We start from the raw sequence: 25,858 nt of genomic DNA, 5'->3' as shown, positions 1-25,858 counted from the left end.
TTAAATACGATAAAACCTAAAACGACCTGAACGCATATTCTAACATAGATGCTGAAGAAACAAAATCTTGAAACTCTGGATAGTGGGTGTGGCAGAATTAAGTGGATAGGAAGATTAAAGAGATGAAAACAAGTGTGGTGGTTGAACTAGTGCATATATCCAAAAGCTGTATAAAAGCCCACATCACACATTCAGACAGAGGTAGGCTTGCACTGGGTTGCTTACATTTACATTACCAGGTGGAAGTGACTCAAAACAGATTTTGTGCCTTATGAATTGTACTTGGTTGTGTGTAATGCTGATTTCTGACCCGAATCAATGGTGAGGTGCTATCTTGTGAGTGGGGCTAACCACTAGGCAGCATAATTTTTCACCAAGATCTTGCAGCAGCATTGATGATGTAGAGTCTGATAAAGTCTTCTCCATCCAGCACATCCCAAATATTCTCAATGAGGTTAAGATCTGGACTCTGTGGTGAAAATGATGATCTCATGCTCCCTGAATCACTCTTTTACTATTCCAGCCCCATAAATCCTGGTAGTGTTATCTTGGAATATGCCGGTGCCATCAGGGAAGATAAAAACTCATTGATGGAATAACCTGGTCTATATTCAGTATATTCAGGTAGTCAGCTGACCTCATTCTTTCAGCACATACTGTTACTGAACCTAAACCTGCAGACCAACTGCAGCATCAACCCCACATCATTTATTTGCCCCACATCAGTTAAATGCAGGAGGTGACCTTTTCCTTTAAACAGGCAGTGTATTTTGTGTGTTGTGTTGTATAACAACTTCTCCTTACTAGATCCACAGTCACAGTGTGGTGGGAATAAATCATGGAAGATATCATTACACACACTGTAAAGCACAGGAGGTAATGATTGTGATCTGCGGCTTATGGCTAGAATTATCTGTGAGAACAGACAAGCAACTCTAGCAGAAATCACATCCACATTCTATACAAAAACATCCCACAATTTACTGCAGCATTCTTTTACTTTCACAGAATATCACAAAATCATGGGACACAGTACTTGGTTCCTCTCCTAATTATTGGCATGTAAGTTGTAAAAGATGGCAACAAAATAATTCTTGTGAGCCCCAGTTTTATATAAATTAAATAAAAAAACATCATCCATAAATTAAACACAATGTAAAAGGAAATGAGAAATGTATTTTATATATTTCTCAGAAATTCATAGAATTATATGAAGGCTTAGGAAGCCTTAGGAAGTTTTCTCACTGAATATTTTTTTACAAAATGTATCAAAATTGATAAAACTGAACAACACAAATATAATTCAATCATCAGCAAGCAGAGATATTACAGCTCTAACTGCAATAAGAAAACAGAAAAAAATATTACTTATTAAAGGAAAAAATGGAAAACATGAAACAAGATACAAAAAGTGGATTTTCTATCCGGTAAATCTTCACAAGACACCAGAGAATTCTATCGTTATTTTTCTGTGTACAAAATGTTACAGACAGAAACTGAAGGCAGCTTGATTAAGTTTATTAATTAAACCTCATAAACCTAGGTGAACAACTCACCTGAGACTTTCTACACAGTTAAACTATACAGCTGTAAACATCTGCTGGATGTCTTTGTACACAGTGGCCAACATATCTTCTCTCTTCTGAGTGCCATCTAGAAAAACTAAAGCAAAAGCAAAAATCACACTGTAGAATATCCTCACACTGTAACGCACTCGACATACAGTAAATTTAACAGTGTCAGTTTAACAACTGATTAGTGTTAGATTAATAATTGTTAAATATGAACCCCTGCAGTATTAACCTCACACATGCAAATAGACTATACATTTCTTCTTTACTTTAGCTTCTAAATCCTGAAGAACAGGCTGTGCGTTTCTCTTTGCATGATATATGTGAATGTATGTATGATATATTCACAAAGCATTCTGTTTAAACTTGGATGTTTGGGCTGCAACTAATGACTATTTTAGTAGTCGACTAATCTGCTGATTATGTTTTTAATTAGTTGATTAGTCACGATTACTTTAATGTACTTTTTGGTTTAGGGCCCTAGACCAATTTTGCTGGACATTTTGATAGGTCACATTCCTGTAAAAAACCTAAAATTGAACATATTTTCAACTGTTGACTCCCAATATCTAGTGTTAGACATTTTTGAAAACACTGAAAGTGCGAGCTGAGTGTGTGAGCCCATTACTCCTCCCCGCATTTCTCCACAGCACCTCATGTGCTGTTCATCACACATTAACAACATGTAGTCAATTAAATTCTTTGCCGACAAATTTTTATAGTCAATATTGGCTCACGAACCCTGAGATCAGAATTCAAGATGGCACCACTGCACATCAACAACAGTAAAAGCAGCAGTATTTTAAAGTTTATTGTTACAGCTCTTTTATCTACAGTGGTATGAAAACATTTGAGCACCCCTGATAATTGTCATGATTTTCCTTTATAATTCATTGGTTGTTTGGATCAGCAATTTCATATAGCAGAAGAACACAGTTATATTTGAGAAGTGAAATAAAGTTATTAGGATTTTAACAATATTAGACAGTGCATAAATTTGGGCATCCTTGTCATTTCATTGATTTAAATACCTTTAGCACTAATTAAATGGAGTAAAATTTGCAAAGTTGCAAAAATAATCAGATATTGCAAACAAAGAAGAGAATATATGTTACTTTTTATACTTGCAATATTGATTTAGGATAAATCTTTTGCAACACCACTCTTTTTTTTCGCAATACTTTCTCTCCTTTTGCGTTCCTCTGTTTTGTTTACGAGTCTATTTTAACCCATTTTTGATGTGGGGCTTGGGGAGAGGAGAGGGCGTGGCCAAGATGGAAAGGCGGGTTACAGAGGAATCCCCGATATCAGCTGGAGCCGATGGCACCATATATTTTAGGCCGTCCTGACCGAGCTAATCAGTCTGAACAACAGCTATTTATATTTAAGTTAATGCTAATCATGTATTTTACTGAACTGGAGATGTTTCGTAAAGAACAAATGCTCCAAAATACCTTCAGCCAGAATCCAGACTCTCACTGGAAGCTATAGGAAGAGTTTAGAGGCTGTTATTTTTATATTTACTGATATATTTATCTAAAATTGCTGATCCCAACAACCAATGATTTATAAAGAAAAAACATGAAAATCAGGGGTGCCCAAACTTTTTACACTGTAGTGTAGCTGATACAGGGGCACAAATTAATACAGTAGTACAGCAATACAACACATGTTTGTTTTGTACATTTGCTTCCATCTTAAAACAGTTCTAGAATGGAAAAACTAATTTACATAATTGAAATAACAGGAGCTTTAATACTAACCCAGGTCCTGCACAGTGTCCTCCATTTCCTTTCTGTTTTTCAGATACATGGGCCAGACATGACCGTCAAAGTAACCCACAGGGTCCGGAGGAACATAGACCCTCGAGCTGTTAAATAAACAAGACACGCAGATATGACCCACAAAATAGACATGAATAAAATGAAACACATGGAAATGTACACATGCACAATGTAAAATATATACAGTGGCTTCCAAAAGTATTTATACCAGAGGCGGATGCTGGTCTTTCAAGGAGGGGAAGCTCAATTTCGGCCTACATCTTAACATATGTAGTTTTATTTATACAAAAATTCTTTTTTAATGCATTATTTTCAAGTTTTCACTACACAACAAAAAGGTACTCATTCTTTACATTGAACAATTACATAAAAAAAGACGCTATGACATGAATAAACATAAAATGATCAGTAAAAAAAACATTACGCAAAATCTTTAAAGTTGGTAAAGGAAAAAAATGCAGGTAAATTTATTTCCTTTTTGGGCAGTTTAAATTTCCTTAAATAATCCCTTAATTAATTTAAATTATTTAAATTATTTTTAATAATAACACAATACTTACTACTGGCCCCTGTTCATTTATGTCCTGAGATGGTTTCATCAAGAGGAATGGCCATCAGTACATTTTATTTATTACAGCACTTCCAGTCAGCCAGCTCACTTTATCATCCCAGGACAGCTGGAAATACCTGTTACTTTTCCCCACCTTTTACACCAAATTAATCTGAGCAGTTGATCTGCCCTGCTGTTTAACTCTTAAGTTTTTCTTCGTAAGGAAGACTATCAAATGGATTTTTACACTAAAAGATCGCTGATTCGCTCATTTCGCTGTCAATCAAAAAGGGACTCCGCCTCAGACAGATCATCCAATCATCACGCAGAAGCTGAGCGTCCGGGCCGGCCGAGGCCAGCCCACTGCCCCATAGACCCCCAGAGACGCTGAGCATCCGATGGGCGGGACAAAGCTCAGCATTTATCCAATGACTCGTCTCGTTTCGCCGTGCGCTTTGCTCCGCTATTGAAGTCTGTTTAAAGCAGCACTGTGAAGCTGTGGGAATGAGTGAGAGGAAAGCCGCAGCGTTACCAGTGATAAGAAGCTGATTCTGAACTACGTTCAGCGCGTTGTAGCGCATATTTAATCAGTGACATGTACACACAACAGTATATATTTAATCACTTATTTTTTTTACATTTTAGGGGAAGCTGAGTCTTAGAGCAATCGCCACTGATTTATACCCTTTGAACATTTCCATACTTTGTCACATTATAATCACAAACGTAAATATATTTAATTTGAATTTAATGTAAAAGACCAACACAAAGTGGTATACACTTCTGAAGTGGAAAGAAAAGTATGCATGATTCAAAACATTTTTAAAAATAAAAAAAAATAAAAAGTGTGTTGTGCAAAAATATTCACCCCCCCCCCCTTTTCTCTGAGTGCAACCAATTGCATTCACAAGTTGCCTGATGACTGCTAATGACTAAAAAGAAAAAAGTTCACCTGTGTTTAATCTAATCTCAGTACAAATACAGCTGCACTGTGATGGCCTCAGAGGTTGGTTAGGAGAATATTGGGGAGTAAACAGCATCATGAAGTCCGGAGAACAAACCAGACAGGTCAGGAATAAGGTTGTGGAGAAGTTTAAAGCAGGAATTAGGCTATAAAAAATATTTCCCAAGCTTTATAAATCTCACAGAGCACTGTTTAATCCATAATCTGGAAATGGAAAGAGTATGGCACAACTGTAAACCTACCAAGACAAGGCCGTCCACCTAAACTTACAGGCTGAACAAGGAGAGCACTGATCAGATCACTGCAGCCAGGAGGACCATGGTGACTTTGGACGAAATGCAGAGATCCACAGCTCAGGTGGGGGAATCTGTCCACAGGACAACTATTTGTAGTGCACTGCACAAATGTGGTCTTTATGGAAGAGTGGCAGGAAGAAAGACATTGTTAAAAGAAACCCTTAACAAGTCCTGTTGGAACAAGATGCTTTGGTCAAAATGCAAAACCTTTTATGTGGCAGAGAATTAACACTGCACATCACTCTGAACACACCATTTCCACTGTGAAACATGGTGGTGGTAGCATCATGCTCTGGTGCTGCTTCTCTTCAGCAGGGTTAGAGAAGTTGGTCAGAGTTAATGGGAAGATGGATGGAGATAAATACAGGGCTGGAATCCTGGAAGAAAACCTGTTGGAGTCTGCAAAAGACTTGAGACTGGGGCGGAGGTTCCCCTTCCAGCAGGACAATGACCCTAAACATAAAGCCAGGGCTACAATGGAATGGTTTTAAATAAAACATTTCAGGTGTTTGTGGCAAGATCTGAAAACACATCTGACTGAGTTTGAGCTGTTTTGCAAAGAAAAATGGGCAAAAATTTCAGTCATTAGATGTGCAAAGCTGGTGGAGACATACCCTAAAAGACTTGCAGCTGTAAATGCTGCAAAATGTGGTTCCACAAAATATTGATTCAGGGGGGCTAAATACTGTGGCACACCACACTTTTCAGTTTTTTATTTGTAAAAAATATTTTAAATCATGCATAATTTTCTTTCCACTTCACAATTGAATACCACTTTGTGTTGGTCTTTCACATTAAATTCCAATGAAATATATTTAAGTTTGGGGTTGTAATGTGACAAAATTTTAAAAAAGTTCAAGGGGTATTATAACTTTTGCAAGCCACTGTATATAACGTGCATATTAAGAGTAAATGTTTACCTTCTCCTCAGCTTACACATCTCGTACGGAATCTCCAAGAAGTATCTCTTGTCGAACAGTGTGTTCAGGGGTCTGGTAGTGAAACACAGTCAAACACAGCTGATTATTAATGGTGTAAGCTACAGGGGTGCGAGAAAAAAAAGACCCTGGCATTACCTGCTGTATCCATAAAGTAATAGAGGGTAAAAACATCTTTAGATAGGGCTTAAAGAAGGTCGAAGAGAAATAATGGGATAGAGAAGTGAAGGAGGGGAAGAAGGAAATGAGGTTAGAAGTAGTTAGTTAGTTAGAGGTGTTATTCTCTTAACACCTCTAACACACTACTTCTAACCTCTTTTCCTTCTTCCCCTCCTTCACTGGACAAAAGCGTTTGCCAAATGTAATGTAATGTAATAATAACACATCCTAAATCACACTACTCCCCCTACCAAGCTATGGGTAAATACACTGTCTCCAAATGTTTCTGGACTATGGCGTTACATCAATGTCAAAAGTCAGGGCGCGAGGTAAAAAAAAAAAAAGTAAAATGTATTTCTTGTGAGTACTAAATAAAAAGGTAATCGTGTGTGCACAGAAATAAATATTGCTCTCAAGCTTCATTTTTCTCTCTCTGCGCTTTTTTTCATCTCTCTGTGCTCTCGAATTCACAGTTGTTCTCACGCGCTAGGTGAATTACCTGCAGCATTTTTTTTTTTTGCTCAAGTGAGGCTTTTGCGCTCGAGTGTTGAAAGGGGTGGTTTTGACGGTTTGGGAGCAGGTTGAAGGTTATTTCCCTCAGCGAATCACCGAATGCTATTGGCTAATATCTCCAGGGTTTTTTGATGGTCCGCCTTTTTTGATGGACCTCACGGTTGGATAAGCTGGTCAGGAGGGCCGGGGCAGTGGTTGGAGCGGAGCTGGACTCTCTGGTTAAAATAGCTGAGAGAAGGACTTTGGATAAACTGCTTTCTATAATGAACAATGATAGTCACCCACTTCACACCACCATCATGAAGCAGAGGAGTGTGTTCAGCGGCAGACTGCTGTCACAGAGCTGCACAACAGACAGACTCAGAAGATCCTTCATTCCGAGAGCCATCAGACTCTTTAACTCCTCCCATCGGGGACGGGATGCTGCTGACGACTGAGTTTAATCCAGTCACACCACATGGACATTATTCAACCACTTAATTATTTACACTAACACTTCCCCAACCTCACTTACATTCAGGTACACTTTACTCATGACCGGGTATTCACATATTCACATTCTCTTTTTAGAACTGTCTTCTAAGGTATGCATATTTATATTATATTTCTATGTCACATCAGTCACTTTCGTAATCAATGTCATTGCAAATTGCACTTTACTCTGTTAATTATTTAATGACTATTAGCAACATCTACTGCACTGCTTCGTTTACAGATAGATCCTTACCTTGTATAGTAAGCTTTTTTATAGCCTTACATATTTTCTTTTCTTTGTTTTAATTTAAGTTTGAATATGTTTCTTATTGTATTGTGTTGTTGCTGCTGGATGCCTAAATTTCCTTCGGTCTGTCTGTCTGTCTGTCTGTCTATCTATCTACTACCAACGGCTGAAAGAGGGTGGAGAAGGGCGAGAAATAAGACAGCAGGAAAGTTGGCTAGCTATGCTAAAATCCAACAGGAAGTTTTGATTTTAGCACTTAAAGCACTATCAGGTTCAACAAGTTATTACTGCTGTTGCAAAACTCCAACCATCCAACATACAGAAAAAGGTTCTTCACTCTGGATGACGTTTAAATCAAGTTTTGATATGACAGTGATGAGCAGTTATTTACCCGTAATTGAAGATGAGAAATCCCTCCACTATGAGAGGAAACACACTATTCCCCTCCTTGGACATGGAGCGCGTAACTGAAAGACCATGTGACTGCATGAACCTCTGAGGGTCCTGCATCCAAGACCTGATCTCAACCATCATCTTGTCCATGTGCAGGGCATCCAACACTGCAGAAGGCACAGAAACACATTTCAGTTATGTAAAGAATATTTAAATAAAATATTTTTTTAATCAAAGCGTTAAAGCTGCAGTAGTAAAAATTGGAAAAAAATAAAACAAAGGGTAAAATGACAATATATATATATATATATATATATATATATATATATATATATATATATATATATATATATATATATATATTAATAAAGGTGTTTTAGAACGTCTTTCAGTATAAACAAAGAAAAGCATGCATAGTCTGTGAAAACAGAGAGGCTGTGGTGGTGTAGGGTATTTTAACACTAGTGCTACTGTATTTTGTCTGGTAAGAAGAGGCTTTGGTTTGTTTGCCCTCTCACAGTGTGGTTTGTTTCTGCAGGACTGAAAGTAAGCTCACTCTGGTGCACACAAAACAACTGCACACTATCAGTGCACGTCTATTTTCTAGTCTGATTTCATACATAAGGTGCACCAGATGCGCATAATGCAACACTAGTAAGGAACAGGGGTGTTGCCATGTTTTCCTTCTAATTCAGCAGGTCTCTCTGCTGGGTAGTGGTGGGGAATGGTAACTAAGTAAAGCTAAGTTCAGTGAACAAAACAGAAACTCCTAAGGTTCCAGAAGTGCTGGCCTCTGTAAAAGAGCTATGATCTGTATAGAGCTGTACTTCAGCAGAGTGGCTTTACGGCTCCTTACAACCTGACTGATAAAATTCATACATAAGGAGCACCAGATTATAAGACACACTGACAATTTGGGTAGATTTAAGGATTTTAAGTGTACCCTATAGTGTGAAAACTACAGTATTTAGATAACTACTACAGCTATTAAATAATCCCTCTCTGCTTCTGCTCCATGCTATATTGCACTAAAATACGTGACAGAACAATAAACATTACTTCTTTCTTGCAACTGCCCCAGCAGACAGCTCTCACCAATAAGTGGAGACAGAGTGTTCCTGTTGTGATGCATTTTGTTGCACTTGTGGTTTACCTTGTTTGAAACCAAACTAAGAGGGTTTAGGGGCACTGCAGCATTCAACATTATGATATCCTATGCTAGGATATAAGATAATCCTTGGCATAGTGGTGGCTCAGAAGTTAGAGCACCAGGATATGGATGACAGATTTTTCATCATTTTATATTACTATATATAAATATAATCACAGAGTGTGTGTGTGTTCACTTGACTGATGGGTCAAAATCCAATACAAATATTGTAAATATAATTTTGAGAATATGTTTGGAAAATATTGTATAAATATTGTTAACTGTGCTCTGCAGGACATCACACAAAGCCTGAACTGCCTTAAAAAGTGTTTTTAGGTTTAGATGTATATAACAAATTCATGCATACATATAGATGTACTTTAAAGAATAAAGCAAAGAAATAAAAAAACTAATGTTGCTAACAATAAATAAAAAAAATAATAACCATCAGTTAGCACTATCTAAGTAAGGTCATGCTAATACTTACAGTAGCTTGTATATTTCATGCATTGTTAGCTATGTTAGCATATTAGGTTGAGCTATTAATTTTAGTTTAGATAAAGGATAGCTAGAACATGAGAGTAACTCTAGAGAAGTGTAAGAGGAGAAGTAAACAGTTCTTACTGTCATACTGCTTAAAACCAAGGCCGTCAACAGGCACCACCGAGTCATCCTAAACCACAACCACAGAACCACACTCTGTCAGACAAATGTTTTCAGATGTCACAGAGCAAAATACAAAAACACTGCTTCAATATATATATATATATATATATATATATATATATATACTAGGGGTGTCATGATTCTCTAAATACTCGATTCGATTTTATTTCCGATTTTAGGGTCCCGATTCGATTCTCAATTTTCTTTTTTCTTTTTTTACAGCAGAGAGGCCTATGCCAGTTTAAGATTAGTCTATGGTCAGTCATTGGTTTGATTAATCAAATTTACAATATCTTATTTCAAAAGGTGGGCTTGATATAAGTGATGCAAAGTGATACAAGTGATCTGTAATACACCACGTTAGGCACTAATGGCCAAATTTAAATAATTTAATTAAGATATATATGTAATGCCATCTAGTGTTTTTTTTAGGTAGCAGCAGTGTGCACTATTAAAACAGCAATGTGCAACATAACAAAATAAATAATAAAAAATACAGGAACAGTCATGTACAAAATAATAGAACAATTAGAGCCTTAACAAACTGAATATCGTACTATAACAGTTAAACATGAAAAATAAGACTTTAAGACTTTTTCAGTCCCTGAGAATGACAATTTTTTTTCTTTAACAAAGATATATTATTAACTTTATCTGAGAGAAAGCTGCTCCTTAAGGTACCAAAACTATTAATATATTTGAGGCTAGAGAAAACAACTGTTATTTTTATATTTTCAAGTTTTTCTTTAAGAAGATGAGAATGTTCACATTCTCTAGAGAAAGGGCTGCTCTTTGAGCAGTCACAATGTCCGCAACGTCAGCTACAGTGTGCTGCTCCATTTGCAGAGAGCGTGCGCGTGCTTGTGTAGCTTAGAGGGAGGGATCGTCTATCCTCTTTTTGACTTCAAGGCTCGAGACCATGACATAATTTTGATCGATTTCGATGAAATATAGTAATCGTGACACTCCTAATATACACACAACTTAAACAGTACACTGATGAGCCAAAACATTATGACTGCTCACGTATGACTTATTGACCATCTCAAAATGCTGTTGCTGGTCAATGTCTGAAAATGTAATGTTCTAACAATGTTGGATATCCTGATGTTTGCGTGACCAAAAACAATAATTTACAGATCTAAATGAGATTTTTCTGGAAATTGGCTTTGCTGCACTCGTTTCTCTTAGACTAAAACAATTTTTTTCTGGTCTTTTACTGTGGACCTCTACCTAACTATACCTCTTTCCACCTCACTCTGTCTTACTCTCCCTCACGCTGCCTTACTTTACCTCACTCTGTGAGATAACACAATGTGCCTTGCTCTACCGCACTGTGCCTCACTCTACCTCTCTCTACTTTACTCTGTCTTTGGACGTTTTCATACCAGCACTGTTTGATCCGGTTAAGACAAACTCTGATCCGCACTTTTTGTCCCGCTCCCCTCAGGCTGGAGGCTGCAGAGCATTAAATGCAAAACAACCAGACTCAGAAACAGCTTCATTCCAGAAGCTGTAAGGTTCTTAAACTCCACCTAAAAACACACTGCACTGACACTTTACAAGGACAAATACTGTTTACAAACACTGTCACTTAAAACTGCACTGATACACTTTACCTTTTACTGCTCTAATTCCATTATCATGCTGCTATAGCAAAACTTGCACTCTGGACTTGTTGCTGCTACCTGTCTACTCTGACTACTATTGTTTTTTTTGTGTAGTTATCTTTATTTTTTTTGTTATAATCTTATTTTTATTGTATTCTTTTATTTTGTTATCTATTTTATCTATATATCTATTTTAACAACAGCTCCTGGGTGTAAACTGGATCGTGAGATCACAATTTCGTTCCACCTCATGTACCATATGTGATGCGAATGACAATAAAATCTCCTTGAATCCTTGTAACTTTAGCCTGGTTCGATTGAGCAGATGTGAAAACAGTAATCGCACTTGTTGCGGGTCAAACGAACCGGACCGTGACCACCTAGAGGAGCCAGTCTCAAACGAACTCTGGAGCGGTTCACTTGTGGTGAGAACATAATGCGGTCTTGATCCGACCGAGCTATTAAATATAGTCCATGTATTTGAGCTAAATTGCTGATAAGTCACAGTCTGTGCTGTGTTCTCTGCTCACAGCCGCGTGACTCAGTTAACTATGTGAACATCTGCGCTGCACATCCAAACACTGTGTTTGAAAGCGTAGCGTTTCAGTGTTAAAGCACAGATATGGGCGTGCTGGAACAACGAATCTTCTCGCTATATTTTACTCCCACGCAGGACGCACCCTGCTGCTAATTTATTGGTGCACCTTCAGGACCAGACCAGACCAAACAAAGGGAGAAAACGCTCCAAGTAAAGGAACTCATCAACTGATTCGGACCAGAGAAACGAACTACAGGTGTGAAAACGCCCTTAAACTACCTGACTAACTCTATACCACACTGTACCTTGCTCTACCACACTCTGCTTCACTCTATCTCTCTCTACTTCACTTTGCCTTACTCTCCCTCAATCTGCTTTACTTTACCTCACTAGATAGATAAATAGACAGACAGACAGACAGGCAGAAATTGCTAAGATAGAACTTACTAACTTTGTACTAGGGGTGTGCCATATTGTATCGTACACGATAATATTGTCAATATTTTTAAATATTGTGAACAATATTATACCCTAAAATATCGTGCCATATCACCCATCCCATTTCTCATTATATATCTACTTAAGACAGAAATTATTATATATGTCCAGTATAATTTATTTTACTTTCTATTTTACTTATTCTGGATACATGGAGATATTTGGAGTGCATTATTAGCATCATATCATTCTGGATAATTGACCTTTGTAATTCATGTATTTTTTAATATATCACTTAGGGGTGTGCAGTATTATATTGTATGTAATAATAAAATTTATTTTTAAAATTTACTTGCAGTGTATAGTGTATTTTTTTAATAGTGTTTTGTCATATCCATAAGAGTATTGTTATCGCGAAAATACCATGAAATATTGTGATATTATTTTAGGGCCATATCGCCCACCCCTACTCTGTACCACACTGTGCCTTGCTCTACAGCACCCTGCCTCACTCTGCTTTACTCTCACACTCTACCTCTCTGTCTGCTTCTGTACTGCAGGCTGGTCTGCTGAGCCTTGTATTCCCACCTACACATTTCTGCCCTTGAGGTTAAAGTACAGAGTGATGCAGACAAAAGAACGCACAATCATGAACGCACAAGTATTAATGTAGGCCACTCGTGCAGACTATTCTGCACAGTCTGCTGCATAAAGAGCTCCCTCTGTTGCTGCAAGCAGGTAATGCAGTTTGATTCTGATTTTATTTTATTCGCAGTTCCAACAGCATATAGGATTTTACATTTTACAAGTTATGTATGCCGGAGGTCAGAGGTGGAGCAGGGCTGTGTTAACCTCTCCAACACCTCTGTTATCAGAACACAGTGCCTGCGCTGAATAAACAGTGAATACGGTGAGTGGCTGGCATCTGATCCCATGACCAAATCAACTGAACCTGAGTCAGCATTGTAGATTTACACTGTAAGAAAACAGCTTAGTGTATTTTTCATACTATAAGGCACACTTAAAATCCTTTTATTTTCCCAAAAATTGTCAGTGCGCCTTATAATCCTTATGTATGAATTTTACCAGTCAGGTTGTAAGAAGCAGTAAAGGCACTCCACTGAAGTGCAGTGTTATACAGGAGTTTCAGTTTAGTTCTCCAGCACAGAGACTGGAGCTGTATTATTGCTAACTGCACTAAGCGCTAGCCTTTTGCCGTTCAGAGGTGAATATATCTGTAGTCTGGACTGTAGTCTGTGTGTTTAGCTACGGTGGCCGAGAAAGCCCAACGCAGTGCAAATTGAAAAGCGCTGCAAAAGCACAAAACACATCCATCAAATTACAACACAGGCGCAGCAACTAGAAAAACGCGCTGCAAATAGAAAAACGCGCTGCAAATAGAAAAACGCGCTGCAAATAGAACCACAACACAACGGAAGTGAGTCACAACACAACGGAATTTTCCCGGGGGACCTTAAAAGATACTGTACCAGCTAAGCTGCGTCTTCAGTAACGTCTCGGACTTCACTATGTGTACAAAGGACAATAAGTGGCAAACAAGGCGTTTTGTGAAGCAGAACTTTTAATAATATGCACACAACCGTGGTAATCACAGGTAATAAACATAACTTACTTTTCAGAAGCTTGTTTGCCACTTATTGTCCTTTGTATACAGCTGGTACAGCATCTTTTAAGGTCCCCCGGGAAAATTCCGTTGTGTTGTGACTCACTTCCGTTGTGTTGTGGTTCTATTTGCAGCGCGTTTTTCTATTTGCAGCGCGTTTTTCTATTTGCTGCGCCTGTGTTGTAATTTTGATGGATGTGTTTTGTGCTTTTGCAGCGCTTTTCAATTTGCACTGCTCTGGGCTTTCTCGGCCACCGTATTTAGCTGGTTAAAACAAGATACCGATGAATCGCTTGCTAATATCTCCATGGCTTAACCTACCAAATTAGACGGAAAACATGGCGACACCCCTGTTCCTTGATAGTGTTGCATAATGCACCTTATAATCCAGTGCGCCTTATGTATGAAAATGGACCAGAAAACAGACGTTTATTAATAGTGCGAGATGTAGGCTAAATTGTTATAGTCTGAAAACTGAGTCTAAGCATCTCCGAAAGAGCAAGGCTTCTTTCTTAATTAAAATCACATGAGCTGCAGAAAAATAAATAAATAATCAGAAATCAGCTACCTGGAAACGCTTTGCTGTTTTCTTTGACTTGTGCTTTGTGCGCGTCAGCACTAGAGAGCTGCTTAGAGAAACACACAGCTTCTGATTGTAGGGAGGTTTAAAGAGTTGTTAAGAAGTTATTTAAAAAGCTTTGGCCTTTTCACACTATGGCTGTGTTTTAGCCATAGCTCTAACAGACTCATTAAGGTCTTATATGTTCAGCAGGGTTTGAGGATAAGTGAAGGCTATCCTGTTTGGGCTGAACTGATAAAACAGCTACTGCATATACAGCTACAAGTTACACAACATTTTAAAGATGGAAACAAAGAGGAATTCAGGGACGGAAATTCTCAGTCACTGTTTAAGAGACTCCTAAAAAGTCCTTCAGAGATCACTGATTAAATACAGTTTGAACCAACAATGAAGACCTTATAAATGAGAAAGAGATTCTCCCAGGCAACTAGTCTAGAAGAGTTTGCAGACCAGGTAATGTTTACCAATACATTCACTCCACTGCTACATCAGCTATCCCTGTGTCGAAAGTGCCCGCAAGTGTTGCAACTGGACTTTGGAGTAACGGAAGAAGGCGGTCTGGTAGCAGGATTTCTGTTTACTTTTTTATGTTGTTATGTTGATAGCCTGGTACTGGTGCACTCTGTTTCACAGAACTTAAAAGTAGCTGTTTTAGTGGTACTTATGTTTTGGCACATCAGTCTATAATGTATTTACACTTCATAGTTATTAGTAAAAGTGTCCAATAAGGAAATATTAACTGTGAGAGTCTAATAAAGCGTAGAGTTTAAATTAGGAAAATTATGCATGAAGGTCATGATTTTGAATTTTGTTGCTGCAAGTAGCAAATGCTGTACCGTGATTGGGTGAATATAGAATTTCAAGAACATCAACAAATCCCAAATGCAAATGTCAAAACACATGTTAAAAAATTTGCATTTTTTTTAACTACAGGAACTAAAAGATTTGAAGCTACAAATCGTTTCAGCTGGCTGTGGTTTCTACAAGGGATGATGCAACTAAATCCTGACCAATGACTGTAGACAGCAAGCACATAACTCAAAAAGCTCAAATGAACAGAGCTCAAACATGAATCCACCACATGCCTAGCTCCTCTGCTGGCTGGATGCAGTGTGAGGTGTAGTTCTATTAAGCCTAATAAGTTTCAGTGAGAAAACAGATCATTTCTCCTCTAAACTGGCCAGACATTGATTAACACAACTACAGTTTGCTTTCAGTGTGTTAATATTTGCCAGTTTTTTTAATTACCCAAGGATTAGTGTTTAAAATGTTATTCAGCAATATTGTAAGAAATCAAGAAACGTTTGGAATAAAGTGAATGACAGCTCACTTTCATTAAGGGGCTGTACATTCCTTTTCCATTCCAAAACACAGGTGCTCCACTGACTGAAATGAACCTTAAAAACAGTCCATACAGGTCCTCTAGGTGCGCCATGCATTTAGCTCAACAATAAACAGAATAAACAGAACAAAGCACTGCGCTGTTAAGATACAAACGCACCAAAGTCAGAGCTCACCTGACTCTTAAAGGGAATGTCAACCAGCACACTGATTTTTTATTTTGTTTTACGCTACGCAACCCAAAACACACCTATGATGATTTGAGAAAATTAGTACACGCCTTTTGTGCATTTTTTGCGTCCTTATGATACCAAAGACACACTGACACACTCTAAATCCAGCTGCTCAATCACAATTGACCAGTGCACTTTAGATCACTAAAATAGGGCCGCTGGTCTGTCTGGGAGAAGAGGGCGGATCTACCAAACATGCAGACTTTGGCTCTGGCCTCTACTGCACAGACACTGGTTGCAAATTTGACAACATGGCGGACACTAATAATGAACTGAAGGAAATGGAAACACATTGTCCACGTTTACTACAGTCATTGTTCCTGACTGTTAGAGGCACAAACCTTTCCCTATATAATTTTTTTTTCTTTTATGTTACAAAATACCAGGCTTTAGAAGTTGCTAAAAATATTAACAGTTGTCCAAAAGTGCCCAAAACTGTAGTAATAGTGCACATTCCAATGTACTCTAGGATTTTATTGCTAAGCTAAGCCAAGTAACCAAGTAAAGAGGCAATATGTAACATTTCTTCCTCAGAGGTTTCTGATTTTAGATGACATTTTAATAAAAACATTTTTGAAGTTATTAAAGCATCATTGCACATGTCAACATCCATAACAAAAGCAAGATCACCAGTATTTAAATTCCAAATAAACTGAAACAATATGTCTGAATATTTTAGGGTTTTTGAGATGAACAGCTCAGGATGATCATGTTAGTAAGCATTTTCTGAAAAAGTAAGATCTGATAATGTAGACTAACAGATGACAAAAGAAAGCAAATTACAAAAATTCAGACACAAGGCAAACATAGTTTAAAAAAAAAAGGCCATTGGAATTTTTTCTCAGATCGTCAGGGTTTTGCAGTAATTACGGCGAAGTGTTGCCAGATGTGTCATGGCGGAGGTTATCTTATCCTTGAGCTTTGCTTTGCTTTAAGCTTTCTCAGACTAAAATAACAAAAAACACGTACACGCAGCCACATGGCTGGCTATGATTTATAGTATCATCCACATGAATGATAAAATGGACAATCCACAAAAAATAATAGGCAAATATGATTTCATATTTCAACAAGATTTTCTCTATAATTCGTAATTTTGATTGAAGTTTCGTAAAACAAAGAGTCATTCATTCAGATTCAGACACCTCGAGAGCAAAAGGGAGTGGGCGCTGGCGTAGCGGGGGACACGCAGCACGCTTCACTAGAAAAAAAAAAAAAAAGCGCAGCACACGACCGGGCGGCGCTTCAGCCGACTAGCAGATTCCTGTGCACGTCCCTGCTTGGTATTGTCTTGCTTAATATTTTAGAACACTTTTATTGCATCAACTTGCTGTTATTTAAGTAAATCCATTCTTCTATCTGCCAGTAAAATGTTGCCCATGCCACTGGATGCAACACAAACCTAATTAATCCATTCCCAGGCTTAACAGTTGGACAAGTGTTTTTCTCCACCCTTTTTTTACCAAACATACATTTGCTCACTGTGGCGAGTTCTGTTCTAACTTCATCAGTCCGTGAGACTTGTTGAGACAACGGCACAAAATTACTTGGCCTTAAATATATATACAATAATTTCTGACAGTGAGCATAATCATAAGGTAAGCCAAATATAGCTAGGATTAAATGGAAGTCTGTAATTAATTGAAATATTGGTACCTGTATCTTTTTTCCACTTGGGTGGTTTTATTCACTATGGCTTCATTAAATAATTCACAATAGGTTTCATTTTTACCACAGGCTAAATAGTCACTTTTGTGTCTGCAGCAAATTTCATACAAACACTGCACATCAAAATGCATTTTCAAATATAGAAACTTCACATTAATTAATATTTAGTATGGTTCATGTAGTTTTTTGTGGTGTAGGGTTGGTTTTTGCTGTGTTCCCAGTGCTAACTGGTTTAATACCATATTTTTTTAAAGGTTATATATAACCATTGCATTGTTTTCAGATATTCATTTAAAAAGGTTGGTGCTTGGATGCTTCTACCAGTCATTTCTATAAGAATGACTGTTTAATATTAAACAGCTTGTTTTAAAACATTACTTTTAAGATAAATTCTAAGATAAGGTCCCATCATCAGTCCAGGAATTTCACATCTGGATTTTTCCAGATACTGTAGTGCATGAATAGTAGGTGCAGAACTCCTTGGCAACTGGGTGATACCAAACTGGATAAACTTTTGCTAAAGGTTTTATGTAAGTGCAGCTCTCACAGCACACAATAGAACCACAGCCGCTATCACTTCAGATACTTTTGTAATCATACAGAACACCACACTTTCAACCATTCCTAATAACTGCCATTTGTAATTCCAAAACAAACTAACAAAACATTTGATATCTTCTAATCCGTGTATCATTCGTTCATTTGATATTCAATTGAGAATCAAAATCGGAAAATTAAAAAACCAATTCGTTTTTTCGTTTTTCGTTTTTGAATATAATACCAAAAAACGAATAACGGCTTGTATTTTGTATTTTTATTTGGTTATCCAAACAAAAATTGGAAATTTAAAAAACGGACCAGGAGCCGAATTTGATTTTGATTTTGAACTTGACCCATTTGTGTGCCCCGGAAGTTACTGATTTGTTTATTCTTGGTGGGTTTCTGTTGCGCGGGAGTTCACTGCAGTGTTATCTACACAGTCTGTATTGCTGTAGGCTTTGGATGGAGTTGAGGATGGAGAGTTTTATCTTGTTCAGAGGAACTTGCAGTGAAAGAAGACGATATGACAACAGAAAAAATCGGCAGGATCTTTCAGGTGTTTGTCTAACGTTCCGTAGCTAAATGTCATATTTAGTTAATGTTATTCTGTGAATTGCCGCCTACATACTTTTTTATATACGTGACTAGCTGGCTAACTAACCTAGCTAGCTAGCTGGTTAGTCTATACATGGTGTAGTAAACTTCTTCCCTCACTGTTTTCATTTGAAAAGGTACACGGTCCCAGTGTCACCAAGAATAAACACCAAGAATAAACAAATCAGTAACTTCCGGGGCACACAAATGGGTCAAGTTCAAAATCAAAATCAAATTCGGCTCCTGGTCCGTTTTTTAAATTTCCAATTTTTGTTTGGATAACCAAATAAAAATACAAAATACAAGCCGTTATTCGTTTTTTGGTATTATATTCAAAAACGAAAAACGAAAAAACGAATTGGTTTTTTAATTTTCCGATTTTGATTCTCAGTTGAATATCAAATGAACGAATGATACACGGATTTCTTCTCATCGACATCTGCTGCTTTTTGTTTTTATTTTTATTTTTTTTGGAACCAGTGGGAGCTATGACCCTGGGAAGCTAATTAAGGTCTGGTAAATAGTATGTTAGAGCTAGCCTAAAATATGAATTTACCTAGCAGTCAGATATTTTAGCTCATGTTAAATGTTATTATTTTAAGCATAAATTTCATATGCAGCTATTCTATTCATATGTAGGTATTGAAGGATTGAGGCAAGTGAAGCCTGCAGTTCTTTGGATGTTGTTGTGGGTCTTTTGTGACCTCTTGAATGAGTCGATGCTGCACTCATGGGGTAATTTTGGTCGGCCGGACACTCCTGGGAAGGTTCAACACTGTTTCACATTTTTTTGCATTTGTGGATAATGGCTCTCACTGTGGTTCTCTGGAGTCCTAAAACATTATAAAGTTATAAAGGCTTTATAACTTTTTCCATTAATTACTTTCTTTTTCATGTGTGCCTAAATTTCCTTGGATATTGGTATGGCTAGCATTTACGGATCTTTTGGTGGACTTCACTTTGTCAGGCAGGTCCTATTTAAGGGATTTCTTGATTGAGAACAGGTGTGGCAATAATCAGGCCTCTGACTATTGAACTAATTGAACTATGTTGTAACTAGGTAGCAAACACTTTTTCACACAGGGGCTGTATTCGGAATGGCATACTACTATACTGCGTACTGCATACTGCACTAGTATGTACTGCATACTACACACTGCCCAGTATGTAGTATTCGGTACTGCAACACTTTTGATTGTAGTACCCTACACGGTCCCTGACACACCAGTCAGTGCTCTGTAGTGCTCCGAATTCCTTAGAGTGAGTTGTAAACAGAAAGAACATGAAAAATGTCCTACCTTTTCATTATTAAAACTAATGAGATCTGCATACTGTCCAGAATAGCAATTGCTGCTTTTATTTTAGAGTTTAGCAGCTAACCCAATTCTAACAACCAATTAGCAGCAGCCCCCACAACCCAAGTATGTTCCAGTTATATTTAAATATGTTTTTCTATTTATTTTAGTAGATTACTATTTTCATCTATGTAAGTACCAACAAGAAGAAAACATTTAAACAAACTCTCATTCATATTTACACAATCTCAACACAAATCAAACAATTTTACTAATTTGTATTCAAATAATTCCCTTATTTAAAAGAAAAATATGTATTTAAACACAGGGAATTATTTATTAAATCAACAGAACGATTTATTAAACAAAGGTAATTATTTATTAAATAAAGAGAACGATTTATTAAAACTGAGGGAATTTTTTATTAAAGTAACAGAATAATTTATTAAAACTCAGGGAATAATTTACTGCATCAAGGAAAGTAATGGCGCACCGCTGTCGAGACCCTCCGCTGTCCCGGCCGCGGAAAGCGCTCGGTCGCGGCAGCGGTGGGTCCCCGCCGCGGAGAACGCGCGGCCGCGGCAGCGGCAGCGGAGGGTCCCCACCCGCGGAGAACGCGCGGCCACGGCAGCGGAGGGTCCCCACCCGCGGAGAACGCGCGGCAGCGGAGGGTCCCGGCGGCGGACAGAGCAACGCCCGCGGCAGCGGAGGGGGCTCGACAGCGGTGAGCCAATACTTTCCAAAATAATTCCCTTAATTTAAAAATATATTTATTTATCAAATTTAAGAATCTCTCGCACTCGCCTCCATCTTGTTTTTTTCTGAAGCGAGCTGGAGAAGCCAGTCGCAATGCATGTTGGGATGCAGTACACCGCGAAGATAGCTCCCCATGCACACTGCGGAATCGGAGCGGAGTAGTACACCATCCGGGTACCTGTAGGGCACTACAGATCCTCAGTCACACACTGCGTACTGCATACTGGCTTTAGGCAGATTTAGTACGCGAGTAGTATGTAGTATGCCATTCCGAATACAGCCAGGGTCATGTAGGTCTTCATTAATAATAAAAAAAACTCATTTTAAAACTGCATCTTGTGTTTACTTGTGTTGTCTCCGGCTAATATCCAAATTAGTTTAATGATCTGAAACATTTAAGAGTGATGAACATGCAAACAAATAAGAAATCATAAAGGGGCAAACACTTTTTACACCGCTGTACAGTATATATATATATATATATATATATATATATATATATATATATATATATATATATATATATATATATATATACTGCTATACAAGCTGTACACTGACTACTCCAAGTTATATGGAAGTATAATTTCTATAGTGTTAATACTATGAAAAAAATACAATATTTGCAGAAATATATATTAAAAGAAATAGAAGTAGAAATATTACATTTTTTATAGGACATTAAATCGATGTCTCAACACGTTCTCTGAGATAATTTTTACCGGTATATTTTATCTCTGACTCTGAGGACACATGTGTGTATCCCCCTGATAAACTAATCCAGTCCAAATAAAGCTTAATTCACCCATTACAATGCTCTTCCTTGTCTGTGAGAACTGTAAACTAAATCAGCAGCTGCAGAGCCACTTTATAACTCACCACTTATTTTGAGTAAATAGACTCTGCTGTGTCTGTTTGCTCTAGATGTTAATACATGACTTTAATAGTCCGGTTACACAGGGGTGTATGTGTGTGTAATTGCGTTATTAATATTCACAGGGAATTAAGGGTGCATTAAAGAACACAGGCCAATCACAAAGCTCATAAACCAGAACACTCTGGACCCTCACGACTAAGCTACATGTATGTTAAAATGTTAAATTACTATGTGAAAAAGATCATTAAAATAAGTTACTGTGTTAAAAAACAACAGCACACAATACATTGTGTAAACTATTGTAAAAAAACATTGAGTTTAGGTTTGTGAACTGTGGCACTTAATTGATATGTGGTTATACATTTATTAATAATAAAAAAACTTAAATTCTGCCCTTATTTTTACTCACCACCTTTATGTAGTTAACTAATCAGCCAGTCGTTTAGTAGCAGCACAATGCATAATATCGTGCAGAAAAAGACCAACAGCTTTATATGAGTCAAATGGGAAGAAATGGGGTGATCTCAGTGATTTTGAGAGTAGTGATTGTTGGTGTCAGAGGGGCTGTTTTAAGTATTTATACAACAGGTAAATTCCTGGGATTTTCAGTACAATTGTCTTTAAGGTTAGACATATACAGTCATATGAAAAAGTTTGAGCACCCCTATTAATCTTAATCATTTTTAGTTCTAAATATTTGGGTGTTTGCAACAGCCATTTCAGTTTGATATATCTAATAACTGATGGACACAGTAATATTTCAGGATTGAAATGAACAGAAAATGTGCAATATGCATTAAACCAAAATTTGACCGGTGTAAAAGTATGGGCACCCTTATCATTTTATTGATTTGAATACTCCTAACTACTTTTTACTGACTTACTGAAACACAAAATTGGTTTGGTAACCTCATTGAGCTTTGAACTTCATAGCCAGGTGTATCCAATCATGAGAAAAGGTATTTAAGGTGGCCAATTGCAAGTTGTTTTCCTATTTGAATCTCCTCTGAAGAGTGGCATCATGGACTCATCAAAACAACTCTCAAATGATCTAAAAACAAAGATTGTTCAACATAGTTGTTCAGGGGAAGAATACAAAAAGTTGTCTCAGAGATTTAACCTGTCAGTTTCCACTGTGAGGAACATAGTAAGGAAATGGAAGACCACAGGGACAGTTCTTGTTAAGCCCAGAAGTGGCAGGCCAAGAAAAATATCAGAAAGGCAGAGAAGAAGAATGGTGAGAACAGTCAAGGACAATCCACAGACCACCTCCAAAGAGCTGCAGCATCATCTTGCTGCAGATGGTGTCACTGTGCATCGGTCAACAATACAGTGCACTTTACACAAGGAGAAGTTGTATGGGAGTTTGATGCGAAATAAGCCATTTCTGCAAGAACGCCACAAACAGAGTCGCCTGAGGTATGCAAAAGCACACAAACAGAAAGGCAAACCTCAGGCGACCTCATTTCAATCCTGAAATATTACTGTGTCCATCAGTTATTAGATATATCAAACCAAACACCCAAATATTTAGAACTAAAATGATTAAGATTAATAGGGGTGACCAAACTTTGGCATATGACTGTAGTTGCTGTTAACTATGTGTGTGGGTTTATATATGATGACTACCTCATATATCCTCTATCTGCAAGCCTCTACGTACTAAATCTATATAATGTGTCCTTTTCACTGTACAGTGACAAACATGCTTATCATAAGAGCTGACATATTATTATTACATGCTATGCCCTCTAGTGAAAACCTCTAGCAACACATATAGTACACAGCATGTGAACAAAATTCCAGATTAACAAAAAATGGTGACTACCTCATGTTAACAAAATTTTCAAACTGCAAATACAGTGACGTGAAAAAGTATTTGCCCCCTAGAGATTTCTTTTGTTTTTGCTTTTTTGTCATACTCATATTTTTTTCCAATTAATAAACAAACTTCAAAATCAGACAAAATTAGTAAGTAAATTGAAAAAGCACTTTTTATATAAGAATTTTATTTATTAAAGTAAAAACTATCCAAACCATTATAGCCCTGTGTGAAAAAGTGTTTTCCCCTAAACCCAATAACTTGGTTTTGTCACCCTTAGCGACAACAACTACAATCAATCTTTACAATTAACTGGCAACGAGTCTTTCACATCTCTGTGGAGGATTTTAGTTCCACTATTCTTTACAGAATAGTTTTAATTCAGACACTTTGTAGAATTTTCCAGCATAAACATCCTGTTTAAGATCATCCACAGCATTTCAATCAGACTTTATTCTAGACCACTACAAAACCTTTATTAACCCTTTTAAAGCCATTTAGAGGTGGACTTGTTTGTGTTCTTTGGATCATTGTCCTGCTGCAGAACCCAAGTATGCCTTCAGGATTGTCTGGTAAACAGCAGAATTCCTGGTTTCATCTATTACAGCAAGTTGTTCAGGCCCTGAAGCAGCAAAGCAGCCCCAGACCATCACACTACCACCACCATTTTTTACATTTAGTACGATGTTCTTTTTCTAAAATGATTTGCTAGTTTTACTGTAGATATAATGGGACACACATCTTTCGAAAAGTTCCACTTTTGTCACGACAGTCCAAAGAATGTTTACCCAAAATCCTGGGGATCAACAAGATGTTTGTTGGTAAATGTGAGATGGGCCGTTGAGTTATTTTTGGATAGCAGTGTTTTTCACCTTGGAACTCTCCCAAGTATAGCATTTTTGACCAGTCTCTTTCTTTTTATTAAATCATTAACACTGACCTTAACTGAGTCGAGTGAGACCTGTATTTTTAAAAATGTTGTTCTGGGTTCTTTTGTGACCTCCTGGATGAGTTTACCATGGCCTTTGGGAGTAATTTCTGTAGGCTGCTCACTTGAATCAAGGCTTGAATAACAATGTTTTGTTGAAAATGTGTATTTCTTTATGATGCTACGTCCAACTACTTCCATGTTTCAAAGCATGAACTGTCTTAAACTGGTTCATAAACCTGAAAATGAGTTCAGTGTTCTTTAGTAGCATTTCAGTCACCACATCTGAATCCAGTAGAATATTTCAATGGGAGATTTGCAGCATAAAAGTGCATCTACAGGAATCTTATGATGCAAGGTTGCATTTAACTTAATCTTGCCATAACCAGTATAAGTGTATTATTCCTAATTAGTTGCTTGGTAAGTGTAATTTGATGAAAAAATATAAACAATTTAAGTAGTAAACTAATTTTTACAAACTAAAGTGCAGTAGATGGTCAAACCAATTATTCCTAGTCCTGCTACAGCAGATTTCAATGAATCCTTATAATTTAGAATACCCAAAGCTAATTCATTTGACAGGCAGGCATTTTATTGCCTCTCTAGAGGTGGATGGAACAGAACTGTTTAAAATGTTCAAAATGTTCCAACAAAAAATCTAATGAGATGCGTGAGTGCGGACACCTTTTAATGTCAAATGTCTTTACACAAACAACAAAATGTACTTCATACTCACACTATTAATCATATGATTACTAATAGGACTAAACATGATTCTTTTATCATATCGAATGAATATATTTTATTGAATTGTGAATGTTGAGCATGAATGAGAAAGTATTCCACCTGCTAAGCTTCAACAATTAGTGTCCTTAGTTCCTAAACGCATAAAGAGTGTTGTTAAAAAGAAAGGTGACGGAACACAGTGGTAAAAATGCTCCAGTCCAAACTTGGGTGGAACGTGTTGCATGTATCAAATTCTAAATTAGTGAATATTCGTAAAAAACAATAACATTTATCTGTTTGAACATTAAATATATTGGCTTATAGGTTGAAAAAGATTTGATTGTTTTTATTTATGTTTTACACAATGTCCCAACTTCATTGGAAATCAAGTTGAATGTTTTTAGTTAATGTCTAAAAATGACATTATCATTAGAATTAGCATACAAATATTACTTAAATATTTTACTGAAAGTTTATTTGTTCAGCCACATCGGAGAACAGTGTGGTTATGTCACAACTCGGTAAGTTCATGCTGTATCGAAAATTGACAACTATAAAGCATATTCAATATCAAATTTACAAT

General features: G+C 37.1%; 1 protein-coding gene across 1 annotated transcript; it reads right to left on the bottom strand.

The window, feature by feature from the left end:
- Positions 1–1,497: 1,497 nt before the first annotated feature.
- On the bottom strand, positions 1,498–11,750 carry LOC111193068 (nicotinamide riboside kinase 1-like). Its single transcript, XM_049468272.1, has 6 exons — positions 11,682–11,750; positions 9,664–9,712; positions 7,888–8,056; positions 6,086–6,157; positions 3,335–3,441; positions 1,498–1,662 (listed from the first exon to the last, which is right to left on the bottom strand). The coding sequence occupies exons 1-6, from the start codon at positions 11,748–11,750 to the stop codon at positions 1,580–1,582; spliced, it is 549 nt and encodes a 182-aa protein (XP_049324229.1). The 3' UTR covers positions 1,498–1,579.
- Between the last annotated feature and the right edge of the window lie 14,108 nt (positions 11,751–25,858).

The sequence above is a fragment of the Astyanax mexicanus genome, chromosome 19 (assembly GCF_023375975.1).
Source record: "Astyanax mexicanus isolate ESR-SI-001 chromosome 19, AstMex3_surface, whole genome shotgun sequence".
Lineage (NCBI taxonomy): Eukaryota > Metazoa > Chordata > Actinopteri > Characiformes > Acestrorhamphidae > Astyanax > Astyanax mexicanus.
Note: the sequence above shows the minus strand (reverse complement) of the source record. Positions and strands in the feature narration are given on the sequence as shown.